The sequence below is a fragment of the Antedon mediterranea genome, chromosome 4 (assembly GCF_964355755.1).
Source record: "Antedon mediterranea chromosome 4, ecAntMedi1.1, whole genome shotgun sequence".
Classification (NCBI taxonomy): Eukaryota; Metazoa; Echinodermata; class Crinoidea; order Comatulida; family Antedonidae; genus Antedon; species Antedon mediterranea.
This window is the reverse complement of record NC_092673.1, coordinates 24,671,126-24,697,794: the sequence shown is the minus strand read 5'-3', so window position 1 is coordinate 24,697,794 and position 26,669 is coordinate 24,671,126. Positions and strand designations below refer to the sequence as shown.

Sequence of the window (26,669 nt, the reverse complement as noted above, 5' to 3'; positions counted from 1 at the left end):
CAATACCATCCTTCCCCATACCCCCCTCCCCCTCCTACCCCCATTCCCACCCCAACACTTTCACTCACTCAATCATGGAAAAAAATCAATGTAGTTTAAATCTACCCTTTAAAATACACACAACTGAAACAGTTTTCTCTGAATTTTATGTGTTCTGAAATCTTGTTATAACTGCCGCAATATTTTGTTAAAATAAATGTTTTTTTTAGAGGATTTTTATCCTGAGTGTATATATATGTGTTAAAAATACATTAATTGATTCAGAATTATTTTGATTCAAATCAAACGGCAGCTAAACGTAACAGATCACAATTCTCACTGTTTAATTATTCTCTTCATGCTCCTACCTAAATATACTATCAATTTATGAGGGATAACATCATACAGGGTCTTTTAGTACAACTTGTTATAAACGACTTTTCGTAAACACTTTCTCTTCCAAAGATAACTTTAAATCTTGTGTTAGATTACGGGTCATGTCATAATTATCCTACTGCAGTTACTGCAGTATTCAACTATATTATAGACTATCTTTGCTATACCGAAAGTTACATGGGATAGAGCATATGTTTACCTACATATATTTCACTTACATGCCACTGAAAAACTTGGGGTATTTTTACAGTAAGGAAAGTTCTATATTATACAAAAGTGATCTTTAGATATTTAGGTACATTTTAAGGTACAGTATTGATTCCAATCTTAATTAGAGTATATTTTTGTTTTGTTTTTACCTCTCATAATCATGTGGAACCTAAATTTGTTCCAATTTCTAATCTGTTTGGTAACATGATCTATAGTTTTTATTTTAGTAATCCGAAAAGCAATTTAAAATTAATTATAGATGAAAATGGTAAAACCAGAAATACTTTCCAGGAATAAAATATTAAAATAAATATAGATAAGGCTGTTAAATTGAATAAAACTATTTTAAAATAAATATGTGAAATCTATAAATAGGCATACAGTCAACGGGGACTGAAAAAATCATATTTAATTAATAAGATTTGAGAATATAAGTAAATATATATTTCAGATTTTAGAGAAAGATAATTCTTACATAATGTAATGATATTTTAATTTTAAATATATATCAAAATCAACATTTCAATTTGAATAAATTATCATTCGTTTTTTAATGGATTTAAAATATAATTTTTATTTTGAATAATAAATATTAGGTAATATGAATTAAGTAGATTATTATTGGGACAATTTCTGGTATTTTTAAGTTCGCAATGATTTAAAGAGAGAATTGAAGTACATATATATAGAAATTATGTCAATATTATTCTTATAATAGATACAGTATGAAGATAGAAATAAGGGAGAATCTCACATGAAATATATATACATTTTTTGAGGCCTGTTCTGAGACATGCTTGTTATAAATATTATAGTAAATGAATCAAAGACCCGTAAAAAGGAATGTTTAAGTGGGGGAGCAGGTGCACTCAGACAAGATGCTTGTGAAAATAGACACACAGCAGCAGGCCTAGGTCACAAAGAGAGTATGGTTCGACCGAAACTCCTCTCTCCCATTGTTTTTTACATGTTTTCGATAAAAACAGTTTTTCTACAATACATTGGCGTACAAGTGAGAAATGTCGCCGAGATTTAAACAGAGTTACTAGTTCAAAAAGAACTACTAACTCATGGATTCCTCAAACCAGATGAACATTTTTAATCAAGATTTTAACAGCTTTATAAGTGTTCTAAAAATTTTACAATATTTTATCCTTTCATATTAATAGAGGAAGGTGAAAAAGATAATATACTGAAATCAGATGAAAAACACCTGTATCAAATAAAATAAAACAGGTATGTTTATTTTTGTTTTTGCATTTACAGCAAAAATGTCAAAAGCTAATAATAAATTATATAAAAATAAATATCTAAGGAATAGGATGGTAAAACATAATAACATTTGGAAAATGTTTTTGAAAAATATTTTTAATCTTCATTGGAGATTAAAATGACCATTTTAAAGTTAAATACTGCACACTGTATCTTGACTGCAGATGAGTAACTTTGGTCATGTGATCAATGCAGTGATGTACCATTCTAATAAAAGGTTTGCGAAATAAAATCTATGAAATCAGAATAAAATATAATCTTGGTTTTTCTTTAGTTGTCATCTTTTTTTTGCTCTGCCTGTAATCTCTCCTCCATTCCCTGGAACAGTGGGTTTTTAACTTCCATTTGTCCAGTCTGAAAAAAAATAAAGCAATTTTCATTTTAATAAATCACAACAAAGTAAATAGGTAAATTAGTTTCAAAGAAATAAACCAAAGGCTTGATAATTTAAACGAGGTTAGAAATTGAAGTCATTTGGGAATGAGTTTGTTATTGTTAAAGAGGAAAATGAAGTAAGGTGTACTGTTCTATAAAACACAGCTGCAAGGAAATTACACACTGAATTGTAATCTGCCGTGCTGAATGAAATACATTGCCATTTACAATCCAAATATTGACTTTTTTATACTTGTGTACTTTAAAGGTACTGTAGCAAGCTGTAGGCAGATGATGGTATAATTTATATAAAAAATATTAATCTGTGTATAGCTCAGTATACACCATTCTGTTCATTAGCAAGTTTTCGTTTCAGGACTGTAGACAAAGGATAAACATTACATCATATACTAGGATTATATGCATGCGCAGGGTAATATTTTGTATAAATAATTACTGTCTCTTTAGTCTACCGCCCTCACAATTGATAGAATTAGGGCTGCTGACACTGTGAGCATCTTAACCTTTTTATATAAGACACATGCAAGAAAAAAAAAGCACAATTGAATGCAGAGAATTATAAGCAACACTACAGATGTTTTTTCTCTCTATACTTACTGGGGCGAGGCCAGGGCACTCGTAGACGGTGGGTTCCTCATTGTCATCCGAGTCATAATCGGAAGCATCATTCTGTGTTTCGCCACGCTCTCGACTGTAAAGACAAAAAATTGTACAAAATATAAATGTCAATAACTAATGGTAATCATTGGATTATATTTACATTTAGAGTTCATAATGTAGTGCCCCTTCACATCTCTAGAATTCACAAACAGCGCATGTTGTAGGTGTTGATGCCCGGAACTTCGGAGGTGATATGAAAAGATTTGAATTACTAATATAAAGCCTGTTTTTCACTAGGCAAATGTGTGGATTTTTTTCACATCATAGAGATGAAAACCCACCACAGCATTTTCAATCCAAATGAATACATTTTCTTAATAGTTGAAACAACAGACTTAAAATGTATGATATCCTCTACTGCTTATATTCTGAACTCTGAATGCAAGGCGTAATAGCTATCTATTGCAACCTAGTTCAGACAAAAAAAATGTGTGCCGCATACATATATACGGTGAGTGCGAACATATCCTAAGTTATAACTAATGTAGTTGACTTTTCTTTTTGTACTTGTAAAATAGCATGGTGATGTTCGGCTTGTTGAAAGTCATACGGCTTCTATTTGTTAATGAATACCGTACTTACTTTTCAAGAGCTATCATCTGTTGCTTTTGATGTTGGTAATGATACATCTGAGCACTCTGTGCTAACTTCCTGTCTCCATTCTATCAAAAAAATAACAGACAAAAAGAAATTTAAACAAATGTGTAAATATATCCGATTAAAACATTAATGTATCATTCTGTCACTAAACAACAAATAAAGAAATCTAAATTTTACTTTACAAACATTCCGTCAGAAATATAACAAAAAAACACTGTAAAAGTAAACGTGTTGTAATGCAAGATACAATACTATGATTACTCGTACAATAAGAGGTTTGCGTTAGCAATTAGGAACAATCATTTAGAACACTAAATGAGCCTTGGGAGGCAAGTGATCGTAATAGACGTCAATGAACTATGCGATTATTGAAAACACCGCATTCTGATTAATACAAAGGCTATAAAACAACTGCTCTGTAGTGAGCTTAAGGCTGGTTTATTCAACATTTTTTTCTGATTTATAATTTGAGTTTTTCTCTTATTTTTGTTTTAGTAAAATCATTAAAATTAAATATCAGTTTAAACAATTAGAACTATACTTTCTAAAGCAAGTCTTAATTGTCATACAGTTGAACCTCTATTAGGGAGACACTTTTGGACCCAACAAAGTGTCCTCATAATAAGGGTTTGGCATACATATATATACTTAAAACTCCAATCGAGTTTGAACAATACCATGAAAGCCCCAGTGGTCTAATGGTTAGGACATCTGCATATCAAGCAGGCGGTCCGAGTTCGAGTCTTGTTTGGAGCGACTTTTTCTCATTCCTCATCTTTATCGTTTTAAATTAATTAATTAAATTTCCGTATATCACCGGGCGGTTTAGAATTAATGTTCTTTGCCTGATTTGTTTATATACTTAAATGGTACTATATAAACATATGTTGTCCCTTTTTTGTTTCGTGGGAAAGTATCCCCTGAAAATGGGTGTCCAAAAGAAGACTTGGTTATAAGTGTACACGAGTAAAAATACACTTAGGATTGTATCATAAAGAATTTATCAATTGTTTGTATTTAATTGGATTTGAAATGAAAATAAACGATTATTTCTCAAACCAGCTCATTAGTAGTGACGTGTAAATCTGGTAAGACCGCTATTGAAATGTAACCTGAATCTGTCAGATTTAATCTACGTACGATCGTAAATCTACACAGCAAGCCGTTGTTTTAAAAACTAAAAACCAACACTAAGTTTCAGAAATTAAAAGACCCTTTTTACGATCGGATGTGCGATGAGTTGTGTTTTAGAAACAAATTACTTTAAACACATCCGTCCATGAAAATGTGATGTATTTGAACACGAGTTTGAAGTGTATTTTGTTATGTCAGCGTTAAGTGATTCTGCTTTTAATATTGTGATTCTTTCATGACTAAAATACTTTTGCACTCACAAACTATTTATCAAAACCAAATTTGTTTTTGTTTTTCTTCTTCATATTATTCAGATATGTCACACTATGGCATAGGAAGGACATCACTTAAGCCTTGTCTACAATATCAAACTTTATGTGTGATGTGCCCATATATAGACATGATGATGTCATATCACTACCATATTTGGGCATAGCACTACCATATTTGGGCATATCACTATTATATTTGGGCACATCACATTATTTTTATTAAACTAGTTTTGCGCTTTGCAGTGCAAAGTATGGAGAATGATCGTTGGAGTATAGCACTAATAAAGCACAATTGATTAATTATGGCTATATTATAAATATAGCTTATAGCAATAATGTAAATTGCCTCAAAAGATTGTTTGATAACAGAACATTAATGTAGAATTATAAGTTTCTTATCTTTTCATAGCAAAATCATATTTCATCTATATTATTTCGCTTATCTTAATTGCTCTGTCTACACTAACAAATTATTTAGAAAAAAAAGTGTAAAGCTCTGTTTTCACTATCAAACTTTATGTGACAAAAAAATGTGATGTGCCCATATATGGACATTATGTCATATCACTACCATATTTGGGCATATCACTACCATATTTGGGTGATATACCCAAACTAGTTTGACAAAAAAGTGTAATGTGCCCAAATATGGTAGTGATATGCCCAAATATGGTAGTAATATGACATCATCATGTCCATATATGGGCACATCTAAAGATTGCACATAAACAAACATCAAAGGGCCTTTTGATTGATAACTTTAGAACTGCAGTACATTTACAGTTATAGGTTGTCACATTTTATTTTAAATTCCCCCTCAGGAACGGATCCGGGATTTTGAAATAGGGGGTAAAAAAGGCATGACTGTTAAATTGTAGGTGTTTGTGTAAAACATTGTATGTATGCAAGCAACAGCACAAACTATATAAAATATCACAATATTATTATTTGTAGTAGTTTCTCAAAGATGTTCTAGGTCAGATTTAAATAGGCAAGGTCAATCGCATGATCTATTTTTATTCTTATCCTTGCGAATCAAATAACCCATTCTGCTTTAAAAAGAATCTTACATTAAAAACTAAAGAAGTTTAATTATACCCTTTTGAGAATTCTGTTAATTAAACCAATTGAGAAAACAATTACACATATAGATGATGATATGTGAAATGCATTTAGTATTTGTATTACTCAATCCGATTGGCCAGAATTACGGTCAGATTAACTACATTTTTTTGCTATAATCATTGACGCACGCACCAAACAGATAACCACGTTAGTTAATAGATCTCTTGTTATGTGTGCATGGCATATCATTATTATTATAATAAGTATTATATTAATTTATAATAAAAATATTCTGCATTAACCTCATTTACGTTGAGCATATTGTGTGTATATTTGTTTTGAGCGAAAATTTGTCAAATTTCCTGGTCATGGTAAATAAATATAATTTTGATATGTCTAAAGCAAGATGATAAAACAATGTTTTATTCAACAGACTAAGTCATTTCTGAATTGTAATGTTTTAGAATTAAAACAGACAATCAGACAATAAAAGAATTTGATTTCATGTAAAATCTAAATATTTACATATAATAAATGTCAGTACTATTAAAGCTTGAATCCTATCTTTTTGTCATTTCTTACAATATCAAAATTGACTGTTACCATTTTAATGCGTTTCCGTGACATTTTACTAAGTTTCTTTCGAGATCATGAAAAACAACTGATGGCATATCAGTTTTACTGCTAAACAAATAATAAAGGACGGCTACCACTTTACAGCCCCAATTAAATGTGCCTATGTAGTTTTATGTGGTGGTGCTTAATTACTGCTTTGTTCCCATGTGTAACTATTCATAGCCTATGCGTGGGGCATTGTTTTTTGATTGCGCACCTTTGGTAAAAAATTTGAAAGCATAAAAATAAAGAAGCATTTACCGTCATAGAAGATCTTTGTGTTGTTGGTCCAGTTACGCCATAGGCAGGATATTCTGTGTCACTAGCTGCTTTCGCAGTCGTGTGCAATCTGCAAAACATAACAAAAATCATAAATTAATAAATAGAATATAGATAGAGAAAGAAATTACGTCAAAAGATGTGAATACAAATGGAAAATGAATTGAAGTTTTATTATTCTAAAAACTAGAAATAAGGAAAAAAATGCAATAATGAATAACATTTTAAATAGGCTGACATTCAAATTGTAGAGAAGCGCCTTAATTGACACAACTATCACGATTGTGTTTCACGCAAACTTTATTACTTCCTCATTTTGAAAGCAATCACAAATCTTATTCTAAATTATTACGTCAGTCAGGATTTTCGTTGAATGTCATACATAAAATAAACTTTAAAACATGTATTCAGGCCATATTTTGGAATTCCGTTATTAAAATCTGTATTCCAGAGGATAATGAAAATATTATGTGTATATATTAATAAGCAATACAGATTATTAAATAATGTTTGTGTTTATAGTCTCTTTTGTAGTTATTTAATTTTTTAATTTAATACGCATCCAACAGTGAGCAACTCGCCAAATATGGGATGGATAATCTATACATAATATATAGAAATTGATTGAATATGTCATAAAACAAATACATAAAAGCTTATAATAAATATGATACATTCATTTTCATTATAAACAAATTATCTATTCTTTCTAAATAATTTGTTTCATATAAAAATGTATTTAATATAAATTAATACTTTTGAGTATGAAACAAACTAATGAATTATCATTAATGAAGAATAATAACCACAACATCAGTGTAGACATATGGGTTAAAATATTGTTTTTACAAATAATAATAATAATTCCTTGTTATACAGTATATACATTTTACATGGCTTCATGCTTATTAATGAAAGTGAACAGAATAGCACAATCAACACGCATTACATTTAAGTACATTAGATTCACATCTACTATCGGCTTGCATGGTTTTCAACGACCATCGCACAAATGCATTGCATAATTGAACATATAAATATTTAACGAAGCTACGGTTAGAACCAAGCCGGAGCTGATGCCATAATAAATCTGTCGATCAATGGAACTTAAATGCAAGGTCATGATTCCTTCACTATCGAATGCGCAGGGACGAATATTGATTTAATCTGCATGAAAACGAGAAAGTGGAGTAGAGAAACGAAACGTACAAACAGTTATGTAACTTTGGCAATGTGTTGAAAATCTTATTACAATGTTAATATAACTAACTTGGAAAGAAATAAATGCTCGACAACAATTTTGGAAGATAGTCATTAGGTGAATTCATAGAAAACCAAGCACCACCATACGTTATCATTGATATATTCAGTTGTTGTGAAACTGTACCTTTAAACTTTTTCCAACAGCTAAATCTAGGCAATTGTTGTATGTATATAGAAATGATGTTTTCGTAATCAATAAATGCTGTTTGTTGGCGTTTATCGGTTACGGAATATATGCCTACTTTGCTATTTGAGAACATTCTGATATTTAATAAGAAAAATAACTCTAATGCAGTCTTTCAAACATTGCTATATAATATATATAGGTAATATCTTATGCCATTACTGTATTAATTTTAATAGACAGTCGTAACGAGGACGATCAAAACATGGCTTGATTACATAAATCATGGCAAGTTGTGATTCTGTTTAAGTACACGCCCGTAATGGATGAAGGTCAAACATTCGTTAATGCAAAAATGTTAATTTTATACAGAGTATTATGTAAATATGATATATGACAAGATTCCATATATTTTTGCACAGTTAACCCTTCCTTTGGGACACCCCTATTCAGGAGACACACCAATTAATGGGATGAACAAAGAGCAATATATTTATTATGTTACACAATCGTTAACCTTTGTTTAGAAGACTCTATTAAGGGACACTTTGGTCCAGAATATATTCCATTAATAGAGATGCTAAATGTTTTTTCAATTTATTATCAAGCTTGTTGACAAGCAATGATATATAGATACACAAAATGTATTCATTGATACTGACAAACACCTATAGCTATAAATTAAATTATTTTTGTCATAAACCCTTTAAAAAAGTCGCAAAAAATTACAGTGGGTTATAAAGTGATTGACATCCCGCTCAATGTATGCCCATGGCGCCGATATGCTGTCAGCGCTAAAGACTAAAACGCATTATCTTACGAGTGTCAAAGCACTTGGTTGTTTACTGTGATCACCTTTGCACACAAAACAAGCTATTAATACCTTCTCTACCTGAGCAACGACGTCAAATTTCAAACGCGGCAACGACGAAGGCTTAAATAAAGCCAACTGAACGACAGAAAACAAAATGTCAAACTTTGCATAAACCGAATCATTATCTATAATACTGTGACGATCAATCAAAATATTTGCCAGGCTAGGATATTTTTCTAGTCTTAGTATTTGAAACACACAAACCATCTTTTACTTTTAAAATCAACAGTTTTAGCATCAAATAACCAATTTATTACTTAATATGAAAAAAGCAAGGAAAGTACATGCACATAAAAAATATTAGAGCATGAAATCTTCATATCCACAAAAAAAGTACATGTTTAAAGTACATTCACTCCAGGAATCTAATCTAATAAAATTTTAACCAATCCATTTCAATGTATACAAATTTGGATCCATAATATATGAACTAGATGGCTAATGGTCAATGATTAATAAAGACAAATGAATATGGAAATGAGTACAGAATATGTAAATAGCTAACTCTCAATATGCAAATGAGAATCAGGCTTAAATTAACTTATGTGATCCTGATCTAATATTAACTGAAAATAATGTATTCGTGTATCATAAATAAAATTTCAACCAATCCATTTCAATGTATACAAATTTGCATGGTCATGATTGATAATTAGCAAAATAAATATGCAAATGAGTACATAATATGCAAATAGCTAACTCTCAATATGCAAATGAGAATCGTGCTTTCTTACGTGATCCTGATCTAATATTAATAATTGAATATAATTTATCTGTGTCTCATAAATCAAACTAAATTCTATAGTCATACATTTTTCATAGTTTTCTCTCATAAGATTTATTGTGGAATAAATCATAGTTTGAATACAAAATGTTCATATAAGAAATATGTAAATTCATGCATTTTTGCACCTTTTCCCTCTGTATAAGAAATTTCTGTAAAACTAGCCTAAACACACTGAATCTGATCTACAGATATGTAGATACAGTATGTATGTGGCAACATTCCAATTTAATGTACATACCAATTTTAGCCCATTTCGCAAGCAATTAGTTTGCAGAAATAAAGGGCAGTAATGGAAAGATAAATCATTTACTTAATGTCACAAACATTGCAAGGCCGTACGACCTTAGAATTGAGAAATAATAAAAGTGAAATGTAATCGATTTGACTTTAATTAAATATGGCAACATTAGAGAATGATAAAACAATTGCAATAATAGAGAAATAAATGGGGAGCGTATAAGCCTACACTAAAGATCATTTCTTTACAGTATTTTGAAGATGTCAATTCGATGCTATGAATTGGAATACCCTTAACCCTTAATGGGGGTACTGCAATAATAATGATATATGGTATTGAAACAATGGTGTTGCATGTTCAAAATACATGTTGCACTTAGGGTCATGTTATATCCATTTAACTATACTATGGGTGTTCTCTCATCAATCCAAGTGAATGGTACACATGGGTAAACACATATAATGGTGCAGATACTAAACTAAAGTGAACTGTGTATACTGAAGTTCTACTATCATTAAAACCATTAAAACGTTTTACATTTTGACATAGGAAAGACTTGGAAAAGTTGATAATATACATTTATCTAAACAACTGATGCATTAGTTTCAGAACAACTCTTAGCAATTAAGTGTATCACTATGGATTGGCATCACAGTATCGGTTTGTTTATACTTTTATATTACACATGGGAAAACCCCTACTCATACTAAATTAAAGTCCACATGAGTGAAATGTGTATACTGGACAAGTTCTACTAACTACCACCATAAACTGTTTTACATTTTGACAGGAAATACTTGCAAAATTTGATAATTAATTCACAATTAAGTGTATCACTGCCATCAGTATCGGTTTGTTTATACTTCATAATACACTCCTCTAAATCCAGGTATTTTTACACATATTACAAATGTCAATTTAATCTACGGTTTTGAAACATAAAACTAATAGCTTTAATACCATTCTTTCTAATAAGATATAGATTAGTTTTGTATAATGGATGTTTAATTGGATCTAGTCTTCAGTTCCATGACTTTCTGACGTTTAGCAATTTCTCCAATTGATAATCAATTAGTAAAATACCACACTGGCATAATTAATCAGGTAAATCATTAATTCTCATAATTGGAGTTAAACTATCAATATTGATTTCATACAATATTGATAAATAGATGATAAATACAGGGGTGATAGCCACCAGTACGGTTGGTAAGGTTTCAACCTGACCACTTTTTCACAGAAGCCTTTGACAACAGAGATTGTTCCCTTTTCTTGCGAAAACCGCAAAACTATTTCTTGTGACTACATCACTGAAATACCAATTCATGTGATCAACTAGGCTCAAAATCAAATAGGAAATAACATTGGTATTATGAATGAAAAGGCAGTTTTTAGTTCAATTAAAATATTCAGATTAAGTTTCTTACTATGGCTCAATTTCTTATTTAATTTCCTTCAATATTATTTATCACCTAATGTATGGTTTCAAGGTGTCTTTGCAGATCAGAGATAGAAATTGCACAGTACAGTAATTTTAATTGAATTTGTATATAGATATTTGGACAGTTGTCTTATATTCTAATCCAGGTTGATAACAGAATACTGAAACATTTTACCAGTAGATGGAGAATAAATTCATTCTATATCTTTATAGGAAAACCTTGTCTACCCACGATAGGGACTGACATGGATCTGTAAACCGAAAGATGCACTGGGTGTTTTACAGTGCTTGATGTGAACAGGATCTGTAACTGAAGTTGTATGCCTTTATTGAAAATACTTGTTCTACCACCAGAACTATGGCAGTGGAGAGCCTTGGCCAAAGTGTGTTTGGCTATTAGTACTTCTTCATATGGCAGTAAAATGGGATCATAGACTACTTTTATTTGTTCCTTCAATGTTGTTTGATTCAATAGTTCATCTATATGAATGTTAAATACATCCAAGCTGCAGACAGTACTGTTTCAATCTTATTAGATCTCGTCGGTGCAGCTCAAGTTTCGAATTGTATTAGAGTAAGAAAAGTAATATAAGAAAATGATTATTATATGTATTGCTTGCTTTGGTAGTTATTTTATACCAGCAATTTCATAAATGTAACATATGGATAAAATAAAGTGGTTTTATATGAGAAACTTAATAGTATTATGCTTTCTTCAGACAAAAGATATTAAAATAAAAATTGCACGATATTATTGTAATGAGTCAATAGAACAAAAAGTTAGTCCAAAGTAACATATGGAGTTTTATGTTTGTAACCTACATCTATATGGCTTATTGTCGATATTATTTCATTTTCTTTATTCTATTGTGTCCGTTAATGTTACATACGGTTACAAAACTTTAAACAGACCCGAAGAGTATAATAATACTTACTTAATAAATACATAATAATAATAAATTCATAATTCATTATTGAACTCCAAATAGAGCTAAAGAAAGTTAACAATATAGAAAATGTATAAAGCATATTGTTCATACAAAGCGGATGATACATTTCTAAATATCTTTTTAAGCTTGAAATTGGTTTATTAATAGTAGTAGTACAAAGTATTATTATGTATAGAAATTTAAAAAAAAAGGTTATGTATTTAAAGTGTTGTAACAGCTTTGAGCGCTCGCTGGCCAAACCCATGGCCCCTGAGCTTATGGGGGACCCTGAGCATTAGCAGCCTCGGTGCAATTGCCCAGAAATGGAGGGCCCCTTTGGAGTGCTAAACCAAGGGAAAATGTCCCCGGCATAATGCTACTGTTACAATACAAATGGGATGATGAAAAAATTAGGACCCGGAAGAAATCTCAAATTCTGCTTGAGTAATGCTGCCCTATCAATAGACCATGTGTGTCTTTCATTGAATGTAAAATTAACATACATTATGATATTTAGTATTCAGTGAAAAATATTCAATGAAATATTTTCTTCTTTTAATAAGAATTATTGTAAATGAAAGTGGATATTCTATATAGAACACAACTACAAACAAATTTGACTTGATGTAAAACCAACTCAAAAGACTAAAGATAAAACGTCAATACTGTAGTTCAGTATTCATATTATTATTATTAATTTAAAAATAGCTTCCTAATTCATCTTCACATCAAAGAAATGAAAGAAATTAGATATGGATATTATTGCTAGACTATGGTGGGAGATCTGGTTTATTGTATGCTGTATCTTGCACTTAACATAATGAATACATAATGCTACAAATCCCTTATTAATATTCAGAAATTACATCTGATAAGAGACAAATGATATGCAAAATATTAGATGTAAATACCTTATTAATATTCAAGATGTGTTGCAGATGTCTTAATGACGGAAATGAATGAATGATCAAATAAATACGAAAAATATTCATTAATATCTGAATACATTATATAAAAATTCAAATCCCTTATCAATATTAAGAATGTTATCGCAATAGAAGAAATGAATGAAAGATCTTACTGAAAATACTATTTCAACTAAATTATAAATAAATTAATAAATTTGAATATATAATGTAAATTCTTTATCAATATTTAGAATGTGTAGATTGAATGAAACAGGTGAATAACAACCTAATATGCAAAATGTTCATGAATATTCATGAATGCATCTGAATATGTATACATGGCAAGATATATGAATGAAAAATCATTTAATATTAAATACAATTGTAAATATCTGTCCTAAATTACCAATAAGAATTTAGACATATTCTAATAAGAATTGAATGTGCGATGATAAAAAAAAAACACCAAAATAATGGTACTATATATACTAGTGTATATAATGATTATAAAAATATAAAATATTTTTCATTAACTTATTATTCAAAATGTTAAGACACAGAGTATATACAGCATTATATAACAATATTTCATAAAAATATTTAATAAGTAAATAAATATAATCGTTAAAAACTCAAAAAGATTATTATTGCTGGGGGGTTTATCGTATAAAAATGTTACAAATAAGAATGACATATATAGTCACTTAATGGAAGGAAGAAGATGGCTGAAGAAATGTCAGCCATAATGCATAACCTGATGCTATTTATTTTATGGACTTGATAATGTATACTTTGCAGTTAGTAGATTATATTACAATGAGATACAAATGCAAATAAAAGTCAAATAACATAACAAGTATAAAAAAAAACCAAGTCAAATGAAGATAGTGGATAAAATGAAGATAGATTTGAACACAGGAGTGGATTTACTGGAGCGCAAAATCATACATCAACATACTATGATTTGAATAAGAATAATTTTGCCAAACATTTATTCTTAATATTTGTCTAAAGGTTTTTGACGTTCCACATATATTTATATATTATATATGAACACAAAACTGAACCACATGAATGCGTGTACAATGTTAGGGGGTGGGGAAGAAAAAAATCATGTGGAGAGTTTGAGGATGGGGGAATATCCCTGAAACAAACTTAATTATCCATGTTCCAAGCTAACTTCTAGTCTGAAAAGTGGTTATTGGTTCAAAAGAATATCTTTATACATCTTCAGAATCTTCTGAATCATGACTGGACATTGCTGATTTTAACATACATATACAGACATTAATACCAACATGGTTTTAGAGGAGGGACAACATAAACTACAATTTTCTCTGACTACATAATGCATGCATTTATTTAACTTACATAGAGTCTGTTTGGAAGTTACTGTAAAAGTATTCTTTGGCACTGCTGATGTAGTCTTTGGCAGACTCTTTTGCTGTGGAAACATAGTCCTTGGCTTTGTAATAATAGTTACCAAATTCATCCATACTTATTATTGATTCAACTGGCTGTTGCATAGCAAATTAAGTTATAATAAATATAAATAACAAATTGCAAGAAATCAAAATTAAACCTTGCGATTACTTTTATTGCTCAGAAAATCTAGCAGTTTTAGTTATGTTCACCTGCAAGGGTATAGTAATATATCCACGGAAATAAAGATCATTGGATGAAGTTGTATCTCCTTGCTAATGAAGCATTTTTATATTTGATGACGTAAAATCCACCAGGTTGGCTTGTAAATTCTGGCACAACTTGAGCTGGCTGCTTAGGCCCCCTTTGTTGCTCATTTAGCAAACAAAGCTGAGAAAGCATTCCAGGACCTCGCAGTGGTCGAGCGAGAACATTTACTATCAAGGAATTATTAATTCCAGCCTGGATATTGCAAGAAGACTCTGTGTAAATGCATTTTGCTTGTGATCAATAAACCATACAGAATATAGCTTCCCACAATGCAACAATCGTAATCGAACCACTCAATTACACAGAGCAAACCATTATCTCAACAGGGGTGTTCCTCCTAAAACTATTTCTCATCTATCTTAATGTAAATCAACCAATCTAAATTCATAAACCAAACCGTTGCAATGATGTATTTAATAAAATATTTCTATAGTATTTGTAATAATGTTTTCTTTGAATACCTCTATATTTAATGATGCCCATCAAATTCTTTAATTAGATCTTAGCCTTGAAAAGAAATTGATATTTAAGCTATTATATTATGACTAGATCATATTTTTTTTCAGAGACTAAAATGTGCTCTTAAGTCTTAACATCAAATCACACCTATTTAGAAAATATTAACAAATAAAATTTGTTAAACACCGGCTTGCAATTGTGAAGAAAATTATGCAGTGTTTATTAACTAATCAATATATTCTTTTCATAGCTAGCCTATTTACACATTGTAGCGCTGACGTTAAAATTTACCTCGTATTGACATTAACCTTTGACCCATAAAGTCGAAACATTTAATGTTCTTAGATCTTTAATGTAATCTTGATTTATTCAGTTAGTAATGTCGCATTCATGTTTCACATATGTTTACCATTACTTTAGTTGCACTTGAATTTTAAAGTTATATATATATATGTGCAGTTGGTGGTTAATCTACGACAGAAATATAATGCTTTAAAAGGCCTAAAAATAGTCCAGTATTATTATTTTTAACCGTTTGTGTTGAAGTAGTAAAGCTGGTTGTTTAATTAGTGGTTTATGCTAAAATTATTTATCTGTGAATGTATAATTATTATTAAATATCATTAAATTTAATCATTATTGAAAAAAATGTTATTAGTCTTTAAACATAAATTATATTAAAGAATTATTCCATTAATAATTAATTTTTTAGTCTGATAATGCTGATAAATTGAAACATAAATTAGTTAGAGAATTTACTATATTAATAATTAATTTATATAATGTGAATGTCAATGGCAAACACCATCAAATTGAACATGCAACATTCCGTAATCGGCTACAGGGTATGGACATGAAGAATAAAAATATAACGTACGTTCAGCTTGCCATTAGGATCATATTTAATTGGCCGAACAACAACAAATATTTTTATTAATGAATACTGTGCATCCTGTAAATAGCAGTTAACCAAAACATGTTATTGAACAACAATTAGTGGCAAACCTTTAATAATACATCCTCCTCTAAATAGTTTTAAGCAGTTAACCAAATTAATTAAAGATGTATCGCCCCTCAAAAACATGAAAAATGAAGATTAATAAAATCAAACTTTTGATAAATTTTGCACTTAAAAGTTATTCACTTCTGTAGAAAAAAAAAAAATATTCACTTATAAAAAGACAAAATAAACAGATAAGTTTAGTCAATTTCGGTATATTTTGCTTTAAATTACATTTTTTTCAGGAGAATTTTTTTTATCCAGTTTTTTGGTCAAAGTGAATAACTATTATGTGACATTAAAATGGCATATTCAACAACAAAATATATCCTTAATGGCAAAGTGTTGGTTCTAAAATTGTGTAAAACTATGTATATATTGGAGATTGGAATTCGCTTTAAATATTACAACAATTTATACCATTTTGCACATCTTTCTACACATCATCAACAACGAGAGATGCAAGTAATAAACCTAAGGCAAATAGATTACTCAAATTTGATCATGGTAATGGTTTGGTTCGGCAATAAACCAGTCTCCTTGCAATGCCCGAGGAAGGAGATTTTCTCATTCATAACATTTGTTATAAGCTTATCATCCATTTTAAGATACAAATATATCGGTCATTTTAGATTTGTCAATATATATCCGGATAAATACATCGGAATGAAATAAATTGTTTTTTTAAGATTGTTCAATTCAGGCTTAGAAATACTGTAGAACCTCTATTAAGTGGACACCTTTGGGACAAATCAGGTGTGTCTGGCTAGGCCAGACTCTTTTCTTAGTAATAGCTGCCCCCGAACATGGTGTGTGATATGAATGAGTGCCCCATGAATAGGGAGGTGTTATAGTGTACATATACAAACTATTGCTAAAAATGTAGATAGACATATAGGTTTCTGCCGTTTTTACAATACACTTTTTTTATCGTAATTATTTATTTAGGAAGTTGACAATTTCCAGGTACTATAGAATAATTACTTTCTCAGACCTGTGAATCGCTACAGATGCATGCTCTATTGGGCCTGCTTCAGTTGGACAGAAAAAAGAAATTTGTTATAGCGTGCAAATAAATTATATCCGTTTCTCAGCCGCACATATAATGAAGATGAATCCAGACTCCAAACTAAGGTTTATCAGGGTTTTTTGTTTATATTAATCCAAAGACTAAACTACTGAAAAATTGAAAATGATGTGGGTATCAATGGCTAGATCTCAATGTAGACAAGAATATTTCTTACAAAAAACGCTGCTCGCTTATTGTTATTGCTAAGGTCAAGTCTGGGGGTCACTTCATCACGCCTAGATACTTCAAGTATCCTATTACAAACAAAAACTTCAATGGACTGTTTTGATAATAATTCAATGATTATCTGACAGCGAATTATATCATGGGACTCATAAATACCAGAATGCTTTGGGATTTGTCGTTAGACTCTTTTCTCAGCCGTTTTTGGATTCAACAGGTGGTACCAATAAATTATAGTGGAGTTTCCATTTTAACAAAAATGTCAAAGTGTAGTACTATAAAGCTGCTTGATTTCATCTAATGAATGAGTCATCTCGTGTGACGTAGCGGGCTAGAGCAGCAGCGTGAAAAAATCAAAAAGCTAAATTAAAATGATAAAGTAAAACAGCCAGTAGGAATGCCAAGCTTTTAGTTGCTGAAAGGTGATTGGTTGGGTCAACTAGCCCAAATGTATACCATCTAGTTATATATTCAGGTACAATCAATCTCCTTAACTCAGTCAGTCTGGGCTGGCACAAATGGTTTTCTAAAAGGCCTGGCATTCAGAATTCATTTTACAGTTTACGGAAACTGTTGAGGAAGCATGTTTTTGGAAAAGTTAACTGTATTTTTTTGAAATAAATATTTCATTAAAATAAATTTGTTTTACACTATTCTATTCATAAGGGAAATAAATGTTGTCTTTAAAATACATTAAGTAGGTTTTTTATTACTTATTAGATGAATTTCCATTTGAATCTAGACATGCTTTTGAAATGTTTTCCAATTCTTAAATCTAAGATAATTTCCTTAAAACTGAAATCAATACATCTTTCAACATTTTTCTGGTTATTATGACAAAAATGGCGATTCATAATAATAATTACCGGTAACAGCAACTGAAATATATAAATGCTTTTGTGCATCTGAGCGAGTATAAGAATTTAATTACACTTAAGGAATTGCATGGCAACGTTTAATTATAATTACAAACTGGATATTATATGGGCACAACAACTTTAATATAGGCTTACGATTTCTACTACCAAAGTGTTATATTAGATTTACTGTTGGAAATATCAACTAAACATTAAAGAGTTTTTAATTAAAAAAAATAATCATAAATTAGATGTTTGCTTTATATCTAGTAGAACCTCTTCTTTTGGGACATCCAGGGATACATTTATTAAGAGGACACTTTCGCTTGAAATGAATGATGGACAGTTTTTAAAATATGTTCAACCCCTATTCAACAGACATTTTTCCACAAGAATGATTAATATTTAACACCATTTTTCCACCTAAAGTGCCCTTTTCAAGCCTAGCTCATGACAATTTGTATCCTTTATAGAAAAAAAAGAACCCCCTTTTAAAATTCCTTGCTACAGGCTTAATGGCATTTATAATATTAATACATCGTTCTTATATAGCACTTAATGCACAAAGCCTCTAAGCGCTTCACATTATAACTCCGGTCATATTTTGGATCAAACACGTCTGGAAACATATTATGTTGAAGCCAGTGATCAGCGCATTTGTACACCTGGGTGGAGAGAGCCAAATGTATGAGAAAGCCTAGAACAATATACTACTGTACATACAATTGTTATACATATTATTAAATGCTATTTTTTGTAAAATATATTGCCCATAACATGCAGGAACTATTTCATGCTTATACTAGTGATACAGAAATCCAAATTGATTAAATGAAATCAAGTTACACAACATAATCAAACTTTAATCAAATGCATTATGTTCAAAATGTGAAAAGGACATATAAGGTCAGTTTGACGTCAATATTAAGATTAGGTATTTTATGCATACAGTACATTTGTAAACAATTTTGCTTTCACTAACAAATGAAAACTTGCCTTTTTTGTGAATAGCGCTGAGGAGTTTTTTCACTAAAGTGGTTTTTAAACTAGAGCAGTGGAAGTGATGGTAAATAGGTGTTATTGGAAAGTACATAAAGATTTTTTTTTCTATTTTGTGAAAAAAAAGAATCGCCTAATAACAAAATGGTTAATAACTGATATTGAATGACTTTATAATTCCAAAAATAACTTACAGCCTCTCTGATTGGTTGGATTGATTAATAAACCCATTCGTCCAGATTTGTAACATTTTGTCATAGATATAATTGCAAAAGTGACAAGATCCAAATGTATCCATAGTTATAGTCCGTTCTTGATAACTGCTTCAGTAAACAGCAGATGAAAAATCTTGGTATAATTTCAGCCAAGAAACACCAGTAAATTTTAATATGACAAAACAACGTTCATAATTAACACTTTTTCTTGATACAACCTTTGCTGGTAGTTCCTTACTTTTCGAATAAATATATCCTATTTTAAACATAAAAAAAACGGATGACACAAAGCTCAAAACTAAATATTTCCAGTTGAAACTTGTTAAACTTCTAACTAAACAACTGTAGAATTACTTAATAGCAAGTTCACACAAATGCTATAAATTGCTCAAGCATATCAGTATTATTAAATAGTAAAAAAACTCTAAAATCCATTTTTTAAGGTGAATCTGAATGCCAACTGTATGTGCATAAAGAAAGTTAAGACTAGACAAGGCTACAGAATACAATGACCATAATAATCTGTAGTTCGTAAATGCCTTCTGGAGCTAACAATTGCCTTGGGTGGAGTAGACTAAATTGTGAATTGGTAAAGTCAATTGGTTTCAAACAACGACAGGTTTAGGTCAGTGGAGAGACAAATGCATACAGATGCAACAAACAGTAATGTTGATATTGTGCAAAACAGTTGGAAGTATCACAGATGCAGTTATTGAAATTATTGATTGGTCAAAAATAATTTTACTCTACATATTAGTAAACCTGTTATGCTACAGTATATTAGTATTATTCTTAGCTTGGAACATTCAAAATCAATAAAAATGTAGAAAGATTTTCAACTATCTAACTGATTTACTAAACATCTTTACTGCACTGTAACAACTTGTTTAATTTATATTCCTGTATAATTAATTAAATATGCGTTTTTACATGATACAGTCTATTGGAAGAACACTACAAGTTCTTTCATTTACCACAAAAATTATAGTCGGGCCAGGGTACAAAATATTAGGAAGTTGGATTATACTTTGGTTTCAACAATTAATTTACCAAAGTAATGGTACTCGGCATATTTAGTCCAAATCATATCCATAGTGCATGTGACTATAGTCTATCATTATTATATGTATATTTGTAGATTCTTCAGTGTTTGCTCGGTCGAAGCATGGATATGTCAAAGCCCTCTATTTCAGCATTTTTTATGTATAATAAACTTGCGTAACATCTTACGTATGCTTCCTATTATTGACAAAAACGTAAATAACTATACTGATGCATGACTAAATTTGTGCCAGATCTTAACTTGAACTGTTTTTAGCTAAAGGATTTATTTAATTGCTTATTTTTCTCAAACTGTACAAACACGAAATGCCTCATAGAAATTTACATACAGATTTGTCTTGGGAACATTAACTAAACTAATAATTAACTTATGCCTTGATCTCTGAAAACAACACCAGACTGCGGTACAGCTAACCTGATACGATGGTGTGAAATTGTGAGAGGATTTGATAACATGTATGATTGCGCATTTACGTTAGTCGATATGTCAATTGTCCAAATAACGGAATGCTTAATAACTCCATGAAAAGTGAAAACAAACTACAATAAGTAGAGAAGTTAGCTTCTTATCTCAGCTGTGCATATTTAGCATGCTAAATGTAGGGCCTATGCAAAAAGTTGCAACAAATTAAGAAAAAACATTACAAGAAACAAGAGGACAGCCCTATAAAGCCTGTCTAATAATAATAATAATAGTACGGATTTGTAACGCGCCAATTCCAGCAGTAAGTGATCAAAGGCGCGGTGTATGAGAGAGCAAAATCTGAAAGAAAAAGATGAGTTTTCAAGGCAGATTTAAAGGCGAGAGTAGACGAACATGATCTAATAGAGGTGGGTAGGTTATTCCATAAGCGAGAGGCAGCAGAAGTGAAGGTGCTTAAGCCATACGTTTTAGTGTTAAAAGTCGGAATGGAAAGGAGATTTTTTTAAGACGAGCGAAGGCGACGGGAAGGTATGTGAAGAGGAAGAAGGTCAGAGAGATATGAATATCAATCTATCGATAAGAGTTAAATTATAACATAGGAAGCCTCAAACTTAAATGAATGAAAATCCTAGCGGAGCACGATAAAAAACACGTCCGTTCAACACAGAGGCTCTTTCAACCAGGGTAGATTATTAAGTTTGTTTTCAACACTGACAAATAATAATAAAATACTGAGTGAAAGTATTAAGACATAATTCTCTCATATAAAGCGACTCTTTTAACCATTATTTAGATTGAAAAATAGAGTCAATAACGTCATTTCCATCATGATTTATATCAATTTTAACTTTGCTTAACATCTGAAGCTTCTAAATATCGTAGGTTCGCAACAATTATTGACATTTGAGCAAGATGCTCAATCTAATTTGTTCATTTTTAATTAAGTGAGTACAAGGTTCAAATGCTAAACATTCTGTTTTAATACAAGATCTCATTGGACAATTGTATGTACACACAGACCATGCTTCCCAAAAAGAGTAATTGTACCAACAAAGGAATCTTGTCACTCCTATGCAGAATGTTATAATGGCGCATAGAAGCAGATCATTTAAAAACTTTTGGCATAAAATGTCTTGATTAGTGCAACGGTTATCTACTTTTAGTATAACATCTTTGGTAATTTTTAATTCATCATTTTGGATAACTCCTTTAATGGAGGATGTTAAAAAGGAGTAACTGTACTCCAACAAAAATACAATTTTTACAATATGCGCATGGAAGCAGCCATTTTAAAAATAGGAATATAATTGGCAAGATTGCTAGGAAGAATTGTTTGTGTAATTCAATTTTGACATTTATGTATTTATATTACATAAAAGATTGACCAAAATGGTTTTTTTTTTGTCTATAAAATAAAATGATTGATGGATTCCATACTATTACTACCAGCATTTGCACTATACTAACATTTGATTTAACTGTACTAGTACACTTGTTTGAGTATATTCTAAACTTTATCGAGTATAAGCTAGAGTATAATATAAGCTAAACTTTGTAGAGTATAATATTTAAAGCTAAACTTTGTTGAGTATAATTAAACTTTGTAGAGTATAATATAAGCTAAAATTTGTCGAGTATAAGCTAAATTTTGTCGGGTATAAGCTAAACTTTGTCGAATATAAGCTTAACTTTGTTGAGTATAAGCTAAACTTTGTTGAGTATAAGCTAAACTTGGTTGATATATAACTTTTAGTATTTAAAAATGTTAAAATATATTATCAAAGTTGGCAAGTGAATTGACTACCTAGTTATTTTGAGAAAAAAATAATCTCTAATTGGATGATTAACAACTGCAACTGTAATTTAATTTATTAACTTCACGTATGTACAACGATTTATTAGGGATCATTAATAATTTTCATGATCTTTTAAATAATTCATACTATAAAACATTCTAAAGGCTTTGGAATTGTGGGATAGATTGACATGACACATTGAATAGGGTATTATAGATTGGTTAAGAGAGATGGCAGTGAAGTATATGCCAACAGGGTCCACTGTATAGAAAAAAACAATTACTTAATAGCACAGTAAAAATCTAAAACTTAATGACAAAAACATAAATCAAAATATATTTTTTTTGTAAAATCACATTGAAAATGTATAATTATTATTATTAATATATCATTTATTTAAGAATTTTCAATGTGGCATAGTGGTGCGTGAATGGGGTGGGTGACTTCAAGTATCTAATTTAAGCAACCACATTCCATGATGAATCACCTTTTTTTTTTATTGAAGTTGGCTCTCTAGCCAATCTATAACACCTCAATGATAAATCCAAACACAATCCTACAAGTTTTTGTAAAATTACTACTTGGGTGTATTTATTACATTTTCAATTAATTATTTTAAAACTTTTAGTTTCAGATAGTAACATTATTTACTCCGTAAGGTCTCAAGCTCTTTACACAATTGCAAGTTATTAATTTGTGTTTTTGCAGAATAGGGAAATAAATACTAAATTAGTTCAAATTAGTGTACATTCTCATATTACAATATTCTAACAAGTTGAATCGAATCTAGACCACAGTATAGATTGATAAACATTGTGTAGTTTTTTTACGATAATTGTTTGATTGTGATCATGCGAACTATACCGTAATAATAATATGGCACTTACATAACACTGTTATTATGGAATTGTATGGAAGAATCTATAATCCAAATCTATATAAGTTCAGGACTATAAGTAAAAAAAGATAATTTTAAAAATGATATAAAACATTTGTATAAATTATCAATGTAATGGAAGCATACCACTGCATTCAAATACTAATAAAATGTAAAAAACTTCTTTGCTTTTTATCTATATACAGGGAGCGGAATTCATTAATCGTGCATTCTCGCAAACTAAAGCTTCAATCAATTTGTTAAAAATAAACTCAAACCACTGTAAGATTGTATGTTTTAAAGTTGTGGGAAATTACAATGACATAAAAAATAGTGAAGAACTGTGAAGTAGGTAGTTACAAAGTAGGTAAATACAAAATATTCAATGATAGCACATTTCCTTTTACATATTTCAGGCCTCATCGTCCTATAAAAATTGTCAGAAAAAAGTAAAAATATATTGAGCACAGTTGAGTGCTGTATGCTGTTTAAAATTATAAATGTAATCAGTGTCAGTATGAAGTAGTGAACCACATTTCAATTTATTTTATTCTAAAAGACTATAAACACAAAAAGGTAATATATATCGTAGTAATTTTAGCATAGCTTGTTCAACCATAAAGTATTCCTCCTAAACATGGTTCATGATAATCGCAATAAAAAGACGCTGCAAAACATGGTTGTAAACTAAAAACTATTTTCAGAAGATTCTCAGAAATGTGTTTACGTCAGCTTTCTTATATAACGTGATTTTTTATTATAAGATTTATTAATAAGTTTTGTTATAATAATACAATTTGTTTAGTGCATATATTTACCAAAGGGCTCAAGGCACTATTTTATATTCTGATTCAAATTAATATTTGCAATGTTGTATACAACAATTCTGTTTCTAACATTTCCAGTTTTCTTGAAAGTTATATAACCTGATTTTTTATTATAAGATTTATTAATACGTTTTGCTATAATAATAATAATAATAAGATTTGTTTAGCACATATTCACCAAAGTGCTCAAGGCACTATGTTATATGCTGCTTTAAATTAATATTTTTAATGTCAGATACAACAATTCTGTTTCTCACATTTCCTGTCATCAAGGAGAACTAAAAGTTTTTGCTCCATGCTGTCATTAACATTTGGAAGTCATTAGTTGTGACGTCTTTTGCAACAATGTAGTTTAATTATTGTCTACCTCAACGGGTTGTCAGTTGCAGATACGAGAAGATACAATTTATAAAATATTTGTGTTGCATGACAATTGGCAAGTCATTGATTGTTTTTTTTTTTCCAATAATTTAGCCGAGTGGTATTCTAACTCAGCAGTGGTAGTTTTGTATAGTTTTTGGTACGATAGCGATGGCCGGTTTGGTTGAGAGTTTTGCAATGATGAATTGATCTTTCATAAATCTCTGCCTATATTTAGTCTTAAGCTCTGTCTACACTATCAAACTTTATGTAACAAAAAAATGTGCCCATAAATAAATACATAATATGTTGATAGTGTAGATATAGCTCTATGGTTACATTACTATATATATTTTCGTACATTTCTAGTTAAAACAAAGTTTTTTTCTTAATGGCTTTTTTAAAGTATTGAGTATCAAACTATTATGGACAAATGCAGAAAATTGACAATATCAGTAGATTCAATTTTGAATGAATTCAATTTTCAGGTTCAATATAAAACATTTAAGATGGTATAAAATGTAATCAAGATTGCGTTAGTCCAAGCTTAAAAACTAAATCGCAGGATTATTAATAATAACAACGCGATACGCTATTTCTTCACCTCTGACATTTAGAATACCAAATTCTAGAACAATTGGCTCTGGGCCAAAACCTTAATTGGATTTCTTCATTATTATTTATGTGCAACACGATGCAAGCTAGCGAAGTACCATATTTTAAGGATCTGAATTAAAAAGCTCAATGTAGATAAAGTTTAAACAATTACTGTATAGCGTATTTGTGCATATATTATGAATACTTTGATCTTGATATCCATAAACACTCTTTACTTCATTAGATGAAGAACGTGGTCATCTAATAAAATTGGATTTCTTATAAAGCACTGGGTTTAAAATGTATTGGAAAGATGTCTTAATGTTAATGTTTTAAAACTTTCAAAATAGAGCGCCAGAAAAATCCAGTTGGAAGACACTAAATGTTCAATTACAAGGTTTCAATTACACAGCGATCTACAACTACGCAGTCCTCAACTACACAGTCCACAATTACATCCACTGCTTGGTCCTTAATTACACGGTCCTTGATTATGCGGTCTACAACTACATGGTCCACAAATACATCCATTGCTTGGTCTTTAATTACACGGTCCTTGATTAAACGGTCTACAACTACACGGTCCACAAATACATCCATTGCTTGGTCCTTAATTGCACATCCTTGATTACGTGGTCTACATTTACACGGTCCTCAACTAGACGGTGCTCAACTACATGGTCCACAATTACATCCATTGCTTGGTCTTTAATTACACGGTCCTTGATTATGCGGTCTACAACTACACGGTCCACAATTACATCCATTGCTTGGTCTTTAATTACACGGTCCTTGATTAAACGGTCTACA

The 26,669-nt window shown here is 30.3% G+C and overlaps 1 protein-coding gene across 2 annotated transcripts in view; it reads right to left on the bottom strand.

Moving 5' to 3' along the window:
* Positions 1-1,174: 1,174 nt before the first annotated feature.
* The window catches only part of LOC140047002 (uncharacterized), a 68,957-nt gene continuing 43,462 nt past the window's right edge, over positions 1,175-26,669 (bottom strand). The window contains exons 7-10 of one of the 2 annotated variants that reach the window (XM_072091800.1): positions 6,861-6,948; positions 3,496-3,575; positions 2,851-2,944; positions 1,175-2,211 (exon numbers count right to left, since the gene is read on the bottom strand). In XM_072091800.1, coding sequence (XP_071947901.1) covers positions 2,128-2,211; positions 2,851-2,944; positions 3,496-3,575; positions 6,861-6,948 — 346 coding nt within the window. In that variant the 3' untranslated portion in view covers positions 1,175-2,127. The remainder of the gene's footprint in view (positions 2,212-2,850; positions 2,945-3,495; positions 3,576-6,860; positions 6,949-26,669) is intronic. The other variant, XM_072091799.1, reaches the window with a different exon arrangement.